At 43.2% G+C, this 12,249-nt stretch overlaps 1 protein-coding gene across 3 annotated transcripts in view; it reads left to right on the top strand.

The window, feature by feature from the left end:
* The window catches only part of EGFR (epidermal growth factor receptor), a 158,235-nt gene extending 146,109 nt beyond the window's left edge, over positions 1–12,126 (top strand). For 2 of the 3 annotated variants that reach the window (XM_062569593.1, XM_062569595.1), the window contains 8 exons: positions 143–298; positions 1,153–1,228; positions 2,524–2,670; positions 4,930–5,027; positions 5,733–5,900; positions 5,997–6,044; positions 6,203–6,308; positions 7,359–12,126. In XM_062569593.1, coding sequence (XP_062425577.1) covers positions 143–298; positions 1,153–1,228; positions 2,524–2,670; positions 4,930–5,027; positions 5,733–5,900; positions 5,997–6,044; positions 6,203–6,308; positions 7,359–7,735 — 1,176 coding nt within the window. In that variant the 3' untranslated portion in view covers positions 7,736–12,126. The remainder of the gene's footprint in view (positions 1–142; positions 299–1,152; positions 1,229–2,523; positions 2,671–4,929; positions 5,028–5,732; positions 5,901–5,996; positions 6,045–6,202; positions 6,309–7,358) is intronic. The other variant, XM_062569594.1, reaches the window with a different exon arrangement.
* The last annotated feature ends 123 nt before the right edge of the window (positions 12,127–12,249 follow it).

The following is a 12,249-nucleotide window of genomic DNA, read 5'->3' as shown; positions in this document are numbered from 1 at the left end:
TGGAAAGAGGCGTAGGTTACCGCATGTTTATGGCAGCGCGTGTGCAGTTACAACAGAGCAGCCAGAGTTTGGTAACTTGACTGTGTGTCAAAAGCCCCAGGCGTGCTCGTGAGATGCCCACCCGGAGTATGTCGTATTGCAGGGAATGAACTATTTGGAGGAACGCCGCTTGGTGCACCGTGATCTCGCCGCCAGGAACGTCCTGGTTAAAACGCCTCAACACGTGAAAATTACGGACTTCGGGCTGGCGAAACTGCTTGGTGCCGATGAGAAAGAGTATCACGCGGAGGGAGGCAAGGTAAAACGTGCCAGTGAGCGAACTGCTGCGGGCTCCTTGGGACAGAGGTGTTTGTGCGTCCACGCGAGGCTTTATTTGAAAAACAGGAAAGCTGGAGTGGGGTTTTCAAAGGGCTCAGCTGCAGTCGCAGCTTGCTGTCTTTGAAGCCTGTGGGAGTCCTCTGAATTCAGCCGAAGCAGCGTCAGGCCAGGGTGACTGCAGCGGGAGCAGAGGTAGCAGAGCAACGCATGCTTTTGAAATTCCCACCCAGAATGTCTGGGAAAAAACAAGATTATTTAAAAAACATAAAGCATGCCTGAATTCGCCAGTGTAGCCAACACCAATAACGTTGTGTCGTTTATGAAGAGAAAGTGAATGCTGTATATTTATAGGAGAAGAAAGACCTGTCAGACTTGGTTCAACATGCCTTCATGTTGTACTACGTGCTGATGGAGGGAATGTGTCCTGCTGAGAAATTAAGGAGAAGCTGCTTGTGAATACTGCAGAAACCATAAATGGAAACCATATGAGCACAGATGAGTCTTCGTCATACAGCCTAGGATTGTGTTTGTGTCTTGTTATGATACGACAACATTAAAAAAGAGCAACTTGACTGTTAAAAGATATTGCAAAACTAACTTATTAGAGAAGTTTCTAATAAGCTGAATATTGCACAAGTTCCCAGGTTCAGCATAGGAAATGAAAACAATAATAAAGGGCTTAGACAATTGCCTGCTCTTTCCCTTAGATACTTATGTTGTTAATTTTTTTTCCCCCTTCTGCAACCAAACTACTGGTTTAAACACCACCTGGTGGTAAATATTGCTAATAAATTTTGGGTTAGTGTGATGTGGCTTATTTGTAAATCTTCCTAGGTTCCTATTAAATGGATGGCCTTGGAGTCAATTTTACACCGGATCTACACTCATCAAAGTGATGTCTGGAGTTATGGTGAGTCTAACAACATAGTTGTAATTCTTGTGCGTGCGTTAGAACAACTGCAGGATTTGCTAGTGCCTCCACACAGCTTATAGCTTATTCCCTTTTTTCTTCCTAGAGAGATTAAACATTAATAATGGGCCGAAATCGCCTATTTAACAAAAGTAAAATTCCCATGAAATTGAATGCTAGTGAGGGGTAAGGTGATTTGCAGAATATGTTTTACCACCACGAGCCCCTTCCTGAAAGGAGCTGCAGGTAGGAGATTATGCTGTGTTTGCTGAAGTTCTGATGCTTTTCTTCAGCACCTTAGTGTGAAATAGGTATAACTGGACTGACAATAAAGCCACATAACTAGAGAAAAGACTTAAAACCACCAGCCGTGCTGCCTGTCAGTGTAACTCTGCTGTCTTCAGCGGCACTTCTTCAGGTGAGGACACAAACTTGTCTTGTTGCAGTGGTCAGGGCTTTAGCCTAAAGTCGTTACCTGCCTGTGCTTCAGTGCAAGAGCGTCAGCAGGATGTATGCAATCCCAGCATACATGAGAGGACACCGTTAAAAGGGAAGTGAACCAATAACCTCCTTAGAGGATTCATTTTACACTTGGTATGGTTCATAAGCCAATCTCAAAGAAAGACTAGTATAAAGGAAACTTTTCAGAGCAACTTATTCCATAATTTCCACTCATGCTCTCTTATATTCCTGGAAAATACTTAGTGCAGATGGTCAGGTCCCATGTCTTTTTAGACAAAATAGTCTTTGGTCCTGCTGATCCATTTATGTTTCTTGGCATCCAAAATCCTGTTTTGTATCCTAAGCTGCCAGACAGTCACAACAGCTACATGGCAGAAGACATGGTATGTCAGCAAAAGACATGGAGGCAGTTGGTTTAGAAAACTTTCAAAAACTGCCGTTGCTCATCTCCAAAGAGATTGTTTCAAACATAAAGACAACTTCCATTTTTAAACCACTTCCTAGGCAGGAGGCACAAGTTGGCAACTATATTTCCCTTCTGTGAGGCCGGGAAGTTTGATGGCTATTCAACACCAATGTATTAGTTGAGAATAAAAAACTTTAAGTAAATCATGATGATTACTACCTGTTTTATTCATTCGTCTCTCATTAAAGTTGTGGCAGAAAATGCTTTTCCAGGATGGAGCCCTGGCAGACCCTTAATGTCTTGGCAAACCCTTGCCGCTCTGAAAGACACACTCTTACTCCCTATCTCCCACCGCAGTCTGCACCTGGGCCAAACACCCCAGCTCCTGCGATAATCTCCCTCACTGTCTCCTTTTTCCACCTTGCAGGTGTGACAGTTTGGGAGCTCATGACATTTGGGTCCAAGCCATACGATGGGATCCCTGCCAGCGAAATTTCCTCTGTCTTGGAGAAGGGCGAACGTTTGCCTCAGCCACCTATCTGTACCATCGATGTGTATATGATCATGGTCAAATGTGAGTTCAGTGCATCTTGCACGCAGTCCAATAAGGCCAATTGCTTTAGTTGTGTTGCATTTATGTATGCTGAACTCTTGATGCTTACATGGAGACATTATTACATGACAAGAGTGGTGACACTGGAGTCGGTTCCAGCACCTCGTATTTCCATCAGGAGCTCAGGATTTCGTTTTGTTAGTCACTAATTTAGCCAAATAACAGAGTCACAAAAGGTTTTCACTATTCACACTGCTGACTGATAATGTCACTTATTTCAAACCGAGTGAAACTGTTAAGGCATATAAATTGGCATAACACCATCCCTTCTTCCTGATACCTGGTTTAATGTCTAGAAAAGGAAATTAATGCTGACTCCTCCTCCTCCAGGCTCGCCCTTCCTTCGGTGATAGGCTTCCCCCAGCATTTGTACCCACGGGTTACGTGCTCCCTTTGCTAACTGAAGGTGTGAGCAAAGACACCATAATAACAGCAGACACACAGGAAGGTCTTGAGTTCCTCAGTGCATCCCCAGTCCTCCATCCCCAACCTCCCTTCCCCGTTTTGGATGGCTCCCTTTCGGCGCACAGCTTCTGCAGTAAAGTAGCGCAAGAGCTAGAGGGGTTATGAAGCGCTTTTTTGCCCTTGGCCACAGCAAAGGGCTTTGACACCCAAGATCTTGTCCCCTTTTCCCCTACGGCAGCTGCTCCAAAGTCAGATTATTATTTTGCTTCCCATATACATCTGCTACCCCTTTGCATTAGCATTTCTGAGGACGCTTGTAGGCAGCCCACTAGGTGGCATTTGAAGACCTTCTCAGAGGACCCCTGCCTTAGGGGGTGATCGCCATGGGGACAGGCAGCCCCACATAGAGGAGAGCCTGATCCCGTTCTCCCCGGGGGGAGCAGGAACTGCCTCCGAACCTGCGCCGCCTAACCTGGGACGCTCGCCGGGCGGGAGAGTCCAGACCCCAAACCACTGTCTGGGAAAACCCTCCCCTCGACTTAAAAGCAAGAGCATGGGAATCTGGGGGCTGATGCTTTCTTCTGCCGGAGGATTCATTTGCACATCTTTTGCTGCCCTGGTCACCCTGTGTTCACAGCTGCTGTCCTTCCTGAAGCAGAGCTGCTTTGCCTAAAGAAATACAGAACTGCCAGCCATCGCTTTTATAAGCAGAGAGTATAAATTGAAATGTTTTATTGCACTACAAATTTTTACTTTTTTTTAATAATGATCTTTAAACATATGCAATTCAGAGATAAATTGAGAAGTAGTAGGTGCTACCTCTGCAGCAGCAGCAGTCTCCCGAATATTCCCCTCTGTCTAAAAGTGAGAGGAATTTCTTTAATTGGTAAGAACTGCATTGGAAAAATTTAGCAGGGGATCATTTGCCAGCGTGGCAAAAAGCCACTTGCACTGATGAGATTTTGTCTAAAGCAGATTTTAGATGACATTTTATCATTTCATTTCTCCGGTACTGTGGATAGGCCATTTCTTATGAGTTGTCCTAGACACATTGAACTTAGCCTTCGTTATTTTTAATTTTCAATGCAAGAATCTCTAGATCAGCTGTTCTGTTAGCTGATACAAGAATGTCTGGCTTTTCTATCGTTGATCCACACTAAGCTGTAGGATTTGCTTTTGTTAAAGTCCATTTACTAGTTAAAGAGAGCTTAGATATAGTTAATCTTTCAGAATGTGCCCAGTTTGGTTTTTTTTTTTAGAATTTTAGAAGATATCTGGTACAAGGAATAGAAAAATAAAAATGTAGTTTTTGCTTTAGACTTCCCCTGATCTCATTAAGTGATGCAGCAAGGCATGGATGCTCCAGTCACAGCCAGTCCACCAAGGCCTGCTGAAGTTAGTTTGTTTCTCCTCCTTCAAAAGCTGTTTCAGAGCAGTTTTAATGTGAATTGATCCAAGCTGGTCACCCACTAGTTATCCTCAGGATTGGTGCCTTATTATTTTAGTGGGACCTGCCTGCCCAAGCTGAGGTTGGCCCTCAAGAGAGGGGACAGCCTCGCCTGAAGCTTCTCCAACCGTGGGGTTGAATTACCTTCTGTGTTCTTCCCGGACTGGCAAGGTGTTCATTTTAAATGCTGAAATTCACACTAGCTAGTGGCTGGTGTGAATTAACTGTATGGACCACTTGTGTGGTCAGCTGCTTTCTTTGTTCCATGTTTGATGCAGTTCTTTCAGCAGCTGGGTTTTGTTTTAAACTCGGCATTTAATTGCCAAGGTAACTTTATTTGTGCATTGCTTTCCCTGTTGTCTCTTCAGGCTGGATGATTGATGCCGACAGCCGTCCCAAGTTTCGTGAACTGATAGCAGAGTTTTCCAAAATGGCCCGTGACCCTCCACGCTATCTTGTTATACAGGTACTGAACCCAATATGGTAGGCAGGTGTCCAATAGGCATTTAAGATGATGCCCAAATCAATTAGTGGTGCATATAAAAATATACTCCTAGCCTGGTCAAAATACCAGGTTTTCCTCAATTGCTCAGCTACCCCATAAATGAAGCCCACATGGGCCCACAGCATGCATCAGATGCGTCTGTTCTCATGGTGTGCGTCCAGTTCCAGCAGAATCAGTTTTTCTGCCTAGACCATTTCTGAGTGCTACAACGAATTCTTTAATACATTCGCATTTTCTTAAAACTGAAAGACCAGTATAAAAATGGCATCGCGAAATCTGACTGAGATGACAGAGTTTTACACTTCAGAGAATTAAAGCAGATCTGTTAAACTGTTTATCTCGCTGCCAGTGAAGGATTATTTCCTATTATGTGTTTGCTGAAATTCGATGTGGAAAGAAAAACAATTTGGGAAAATAAGAGCAGTTGCAGAATAGATCTTGAACATCTTCTCTGGCTTTGATGGTAAAAGGAATCAGAGCAGAACTGTGCTCTGTGGAGTGACAGAGCTATTTCACAAAGCTCGTAGTCAATAACCTCAGTATGAGTTGAGGAAATACGTTTCCTTTAATTTTTAGTTCATATTGATAATGTAAGACCAGATTTACTGGATAGGATTTACTTGAAAGATGTCTGAGAGTCCTCTCGCACGGTGCTTTGTCTGACAGGGAGATGAAAGGATGCACTTGCCCAGCCCCACGGATTCAAAGTTTTATCGCACCCTGATGGAAGAGGAAGACATGGAAGATATAGTGGATGCCGACGAATATCTCGTTCCACACCAGGGATTTTTCAACAGCCCCTCAACATCCCGGACTCCACTCTTGAGTTCATTGGTATGAAGCTTTTCATCTATGAATACAAAGCAAGCAATTTTCGAATGAACCGTTTCTCATGTGACGTCTGTATTTTTTTTTCTCTCTCTCTAAAAGAGTGCTACTAGCAACAATTCTGCCACAACCTGTATTGACAGAAATGGGGTAAGTGTGATGACCTCTGAAAACGGAGTAGCAGCACTGAGAGATCCTTTTCCTTTTGAACCACCTCACCTTCCCTTTTGTTCACTTGTTTTGGTGGCTCAACTTCTACAAAACACTCCCTTTAATACTAATTTTCTGAACCTGTGCTTCCAACCTAGCAGGGACACCCTGTGAGGGAAGACAGCTTTGCCCAGAGGTATAGTTCAGACCCAACAGGTGCTTTCTTGGAGGACAGCATAGATGACAGCTTCCTGCCTGCTCCAGGTGAGTACCTCTCCTGTTTTTCCATCCTAAAGGCCATTCACTGGTGAGCCATGTGGTTACATCTTTGAGGATTCTCACTCCAATATAACCATTTTCCTTCCTTTTCCATAGAACAGAAAGAGCTCTTCCTACTCCCCCCCCCCTTTTTTTTTTCTCAGTAAACAGGAAAATGGATGCACCTTTGGAAAATGCATTCACATTTCCTCTTCTTGTACTTTTTCTGTCTGCTTCTGACAGCCTCTTACTTCAGTTACTTCACCTGCTAGATTCCTCGTATTTGCTGTGTGCACCATCTGGCCAGGGATTTTGGAAATACGTGTGTATATTTAAAGTTTCTACTATTCTTGCACTTCAGAAAATCTCCTCTAAAAACTCTTCTCACGCCTTAAACCATTTCTGCAATATAAAGAGTTTTGTTTGTTTCAGTGCTTTCAAATGTTGATACGACGAGGGAAGTTCACAGTTTGACGTGAACTTATGGAGAAGGCAAGGCGGTGGGCACTGAGGGAGCTGGTGCTGGGTTACGCACTCGTAATGCCTTGTGTCGGTACAAAAACAAAAAAAAACAAACAAAAACCACCAACAAAAACATACAGATGAAAAGAGAAGGCGACCCAGCAAGGACTGGTATTCAAGTGAGACATGGAGTCTCTGTTACTGCCCATCCTGTATTTCCTAGGCATATTCTCATCTCTGAGATTTTTTCTATGGAAAGAGCTTCTGGCAGCTAAACTCCCTGACTGAAATTTCAGAACTTAGCCACCTACATGTCACTAAAATCAGCAGTATCTATCTAGCTGTCTCATGGTCGAAGTCATCTTTCTGCTGCTTTGCAAATTTAATTCCTGTAGGTTGGCTTCAGAGCACTGCATTTTGTGCCATGAAGTGGCAGTCACGGCATTTGGCTCTCTCCAAATCCTGGTGCAGAGCTGAGAAGCTGTGTATGAGAAGTAGCCTGCAGCTGGGTTAAAGCTACACATGAAATCATGCAAGTAGCCACATTAGTTGTATGTCTTCATTTCTCACTCTTCTTTTTTTTTTTAATTCCAGAGTATGTAAACCAGTCGATGCCCAAGAAACCATCTGTGGCAGTGGTCCAGAATCCGATCTACAACAACTGCTCTCTCACGGGAAACTCAAAGCTCTCCACGGACTCGGGCTACCAGAATTCCCACAGCACAGCTGTGGACAACCCTGAGTATCTCAACACCAACCAGTCTCCTCTAGGCAAAACAGTCTTTGAGAGCTCTCCGTATTGGATCCAGGCGGGCAATCACCAAATAAACCTGGACAATCCTGACTATCAACAGGACTTTTTGCCGAAGGAAAACAAACCTAATGGTCTCTTGAAAGTTCCTGCAGCAGAAAACCCAGAGTACTTAAGGGTAGCAGCACCAAAAAGTGAATACATTGAAGCCACAGCATGACCATAGAGAATTTCTTCTTGCAGTGAGGCAAGCCAGACTCTTGGTGAATCACCTGGCTGCTGCAAGAACAGACTCTGCACAGAGCGAGTGGTAACAGCAATGCATCAATGAGCACATCTTTCCCTTCCAGCTTGTGGGCTGAAATTGCGAAGCTCATTTGACAATATGATTTGGGGGATTCCTTTGCCCATTTCCATGTAATAGCTTAGGCCCGTACGCTGCATTCAGATGCATGTTGGAATAGAGTGAGATCTTCCTGTATAGAAGAAATAGCGGATGCATTCCTTTCATTTTCAGATGGTAGCATTGTAAGAAGCCATTCTGTGATGAATTTGAGAGCTGCACACATTGTACAGTCAAATTCCTTTCTACAGTGCATATTTTTATAAATGTTTCTAACAGAATTTTTGGATCTTTTACAAGATCAGATGCTTGTACTGCTGGTCTGTTATGTGGTGCTCAGATCATCAACAAGGAAAAAAATGATGCTATAAAATACTCTTGAGAAGAGTTTTCCAAAAGTCCTGGAACATAAATAGCTATTCCAAACCATTGGATTTTTGTTTTTACAAATTAGTTCTGTATACTACTTTTTGGCATGAACAGGAGAAATGCATCTGGGGATGTATGGGAGATTCTGTTCACAGAAATATGAAGTGGATCACTCTGGGGAAAACTAGCACAAGGACCGAATGGCAAGACACATCACCTTCTGACCACTACTGCTAAAAACTGACAGGAGGAACTCAGCTCAAAGCCCTTTATAAATGTTTATAAAGTGCTCACTAGTCTGTTTCCTGATGGTCAAACACGAGATACTTTTTCTCATCCATTATGCAGCTGTAGAGTTGTCAAAAATGCCATTTTCTTTTTTTAACAAAATCGTTAAAGATGTTGCCATAACTGAAAAATGAAGTGTCAAATAACATTTAACAGACTTTAATTAAATGTCAAGGAAATGCAAACGGTGGCAAATTGGAGCACTCGTGAGACAGACGGGCTGCAAGAACTACACCACGTTAAACTTGACTAGGGCAAGAAACACAGGTAGCTCTAGCCAAGCAGTTCTGTCTCCCTTCTTAAAGTGGCTCAGAGCAGGAATCGTTTTTGTGCGTGCGTTTGGCAAAGAAAAGGAGCACCTCCACGTTACCCTTTACCGACTTCAAGGCAGTTGCTGCCAATTCCTGTATCATTGTAGGGCAGGGGCCAGGGCTGTTTGCCTGACCGTCCCTGTGCCACGTGAGGGCCTTTCGTCGTTAACGTTTCGTACAGACCTAGGGGGAATAAAATGCTTCAGGTGTGAATTTAGTGAGTAATTTAGAACCATCTCACCACCAGTTTGGCAGTAGTATCTTAACCAAGTCTTTAGATCAGAAATGAAAGGCGCATTTGGTGATTTTTGTATTAATGCCCTGATCTAGCCAAGTGCTAGGTATTTGCTTGAGGTAGCATAAGCAGCTGAGCTGCCGAGGATATGTATTTTTGAAGGGCAAGGTACTGTCAATTTTATGCTGCCAGTATGTTTTGAATATTGCAGTATGTACTTCAGTTTACATACTGCATCTGGAGTCTAGGATCAAGCAGAAAATCCTTAGAAAACCCTTAGTTTTTGCAGATTTGTCGAGGATTGATGGAAAAGAATGATCATGTGAAATGACCCCTTGAAAAGTAATGCAGTGTAAAATGCATTTATGGCTTGTACGTGTGCAGTAGTTCATCAGCCACACAGCCATCTGGGGTAATGCAGTGTATTTGGTCAAAATCCAAAGGTTTGTCCTGTTGTGCTGTCTGGGACATCTGTGTCACAGTGACAAAAGTCCCCGTCGCAGCCTTGTGGAGGGTGCAGTGTTTGACTTTGATTAGTACTGCCTGGTATTCAAAACATAAACTAGAGTCTAGTTCCCACGTTCAGTTAACAGCAGATTTCTCCTTGCATTCCTGAGAGCAGATTTGTTGTGCTGCTCTCCTCAGTGTGCAACATGTACACACAGGCAGTGCTGCTTCTCTCCCAGCACTGCCCCAGAAAAAATATATATAAAATCCCCAAATATTTTAATGGAAATTATGGAAAATTTATCAGTTTGGTAAATCTGTTACAACTCCAGGCAAAACACTAGAAAGTTATAAAGTGCAGCGTTTTCCTAGAGAATCTAATGCCATTATGCAGAATAATTTATTTATATTTTAATTATTTGAATCCGCTATCTTAAAAAAAACACTAAGAAGTACCAATATGTATCACCAGCATTATGTAGCATGAAAACTATTTAATATAGAATAATATGCTTGCCTTTTTAAAACAATTTATGAGGGATTCAGTAACAATTCTTCATTAGAACCGTGGAGACTCATTTAAAAACTCAGAAATGTAAGTCTAAAAAATCTTCTTTGTTTTGAATGTACTGTCCACTGTTGAGAAGCATAGGAGAGAGGATGCAGAAACCACAAGCCCTTGATACAAACGTACAAGACGCCTCCAGATTTATGGGATTAGCAGTACTGTAAAATAATCCTCGTAAACAGGCATCCTCTAAGCTGTGATTTGCAAATAGGCAGCTCAGTAGTGATTCAAAAGCCACCAAAAATAAGAAGTGGGCCGTGCGCGGTAGCCTGTGGGCCACTGCCTCCAGGGCAGATTCGGTGGCGCTGGGAGCAGAGGGACTGTGCAGCGGCACGGTGCTTGCTGGAGGCATAGGGGCTACGCTGGCTGCTGCTAGCAGGGCTAAGGCGCATTAGCAATTTACCAAATTATTTCTCCCAATGAAAAGAAATTAATACGCCGCTGAAAGGATGCGTTTTTCCCGTGGTAGCTCACAGAGGGTGCAGCAGCAGGGAGCCTGCTGCTGCTCGTGGGTGCCCAGAAGGACCAACGCGGTTCCGCAGCGGTTTCATGGTGCTCGTGGGATCTTGCTGGCGCAGCGTTGTATGCATTTCAGGCTGCTTGAATGGGGCATGAATCTTGTGTTTTTGCAAAGATGAGCAAAATAAACATGCTGCATCTTGAGATCTCACGTAAATCATCATCCAAATATAACTTGAAAGTTCTGCACTTGTCTCTCAGGAGCTGTGGGTATAAAATGCTGATTTTTGAAGTACAGCTAAATGGGGAAATGTAGCAGGCCACAGCCACTTTTAAAAGCTAAATCTTACCAATAAATAAAAAATGTTCTTTTTACTATATTTCTCATGGAAGACAAAATGACACAACTTGTAAGTTAGAGCATTCAGCATCTCTTAATCATTGACGTAGCAGTTAATAGAGAACTATTTTTGTAATAGTAATTTAAGCGCTACAGACTCAGAGCCTTTTGATAACTGCAAAGTGCATGGAAATAAGTCAGTCATCATGCGGCCTTGATGTTTTTCAGTGATCTGTGTACTTTACTTCATTTGGGCCTTAGGTTGTTTTGTTTTGCTCTAAAGGGAGCTGTCTTGGGAAATTTCCTTTGCAGTACATCTTGTAGAGCAAATTCATCGGAGAGCCCAGTGGCTTGCTTTTGCTTCCAGCTGACAGGCAACAACGTGATGAGGTTTCTAGTGAGAGTTGTTTGAAATAGGTGACATACATCATAGATTTGGAGTGCTTAAAGGTGATTTACTGTCCCCTCATGTCTTATTCGGCTAGCCACGTGAAGCCCTGACATTAGAAAATATGGTCAGGCTCTTGTAGGGAAAACAGTGCTGGGGCAGGAGTGCAGCCGTACCGGCTACAGATGCCAGATTTCCCAAGGGACATTAGTGAAGTCATTGGCTTTTACTGCCGAGCGGAGGTGGGAATAGATGTACAAATGGCTCCAAACGGCTGGCTTAGAGCTAAATCTGCTGCACTCCTACGGAGACTGCTGTGCAAAACCCAAAGTACTCTGCTTTTGGACTGCGGGGCGAATTTCCTCCCTCCTCGTGCCTGAAGGTCTCAGCTAGGAGTGTAGTAGGATCACGGATGGCTTAAGCAGCTCCCATCAGCAGGTGCCTGGGGCGGGGGGTTCCTTGGTCTCTCTGGGGGTGCTTCAGGGTGTCAGCGAGAAACTTTGCATTTCCTGACAAGCGCTCATTTTTCAGCTTCAGAGTTCAACATCCTCTATTAGCATGACTGCTGCCTCTCCAAATAAGCAGTTGCAGTCGGTTACTCTGGCTTTTATTCCCCCCCACACACACACACCGCATTTCTCTGTGAGAAAACATTTGAATCAGGACAAAGTGTGAAAATGGACTCGGATCCTCCCTCCTGATGAAAACCGGTATATTGATGAAATTTCAAACTGTGTGTAACACTTAGCAAGAATGCTTTGTAATGTTTTATCACCACTAACTCACATTTTTATATTGGAATCCCATTTCTAGCTTCCTGTTTGTAAGTTTTATTTGTTGGTTCTGGCATACAACTTTTTAAGGAGTCTTTTTTTTTTTTTTTTTTAAAAAAAAGAGAGATTAATAGAAAAAAAAGTTTATACAAAAGAAGAAAAAGACACCTTCAAGTAGCTTTTTAAATGGGCTGCGTTAGGACCAAAGATATA

Source organism: Rhea pennata, chromosome 2, assembly GCF_028389875.1.
Source record: "Rhea pennata isolate bPtePen1 chromosome 2, bPtePen1.pri, whole genome shotgun sequence".
Classification (NCBI taxonomy): Eukaryota; Metazoa; Chordata; class Aves; order Rheiformes; family Rheidae; genus Rhea; species Rhea pennata.
This window is presented reverse-complemented; position numbering and strand designations above follow the sequence as displayed.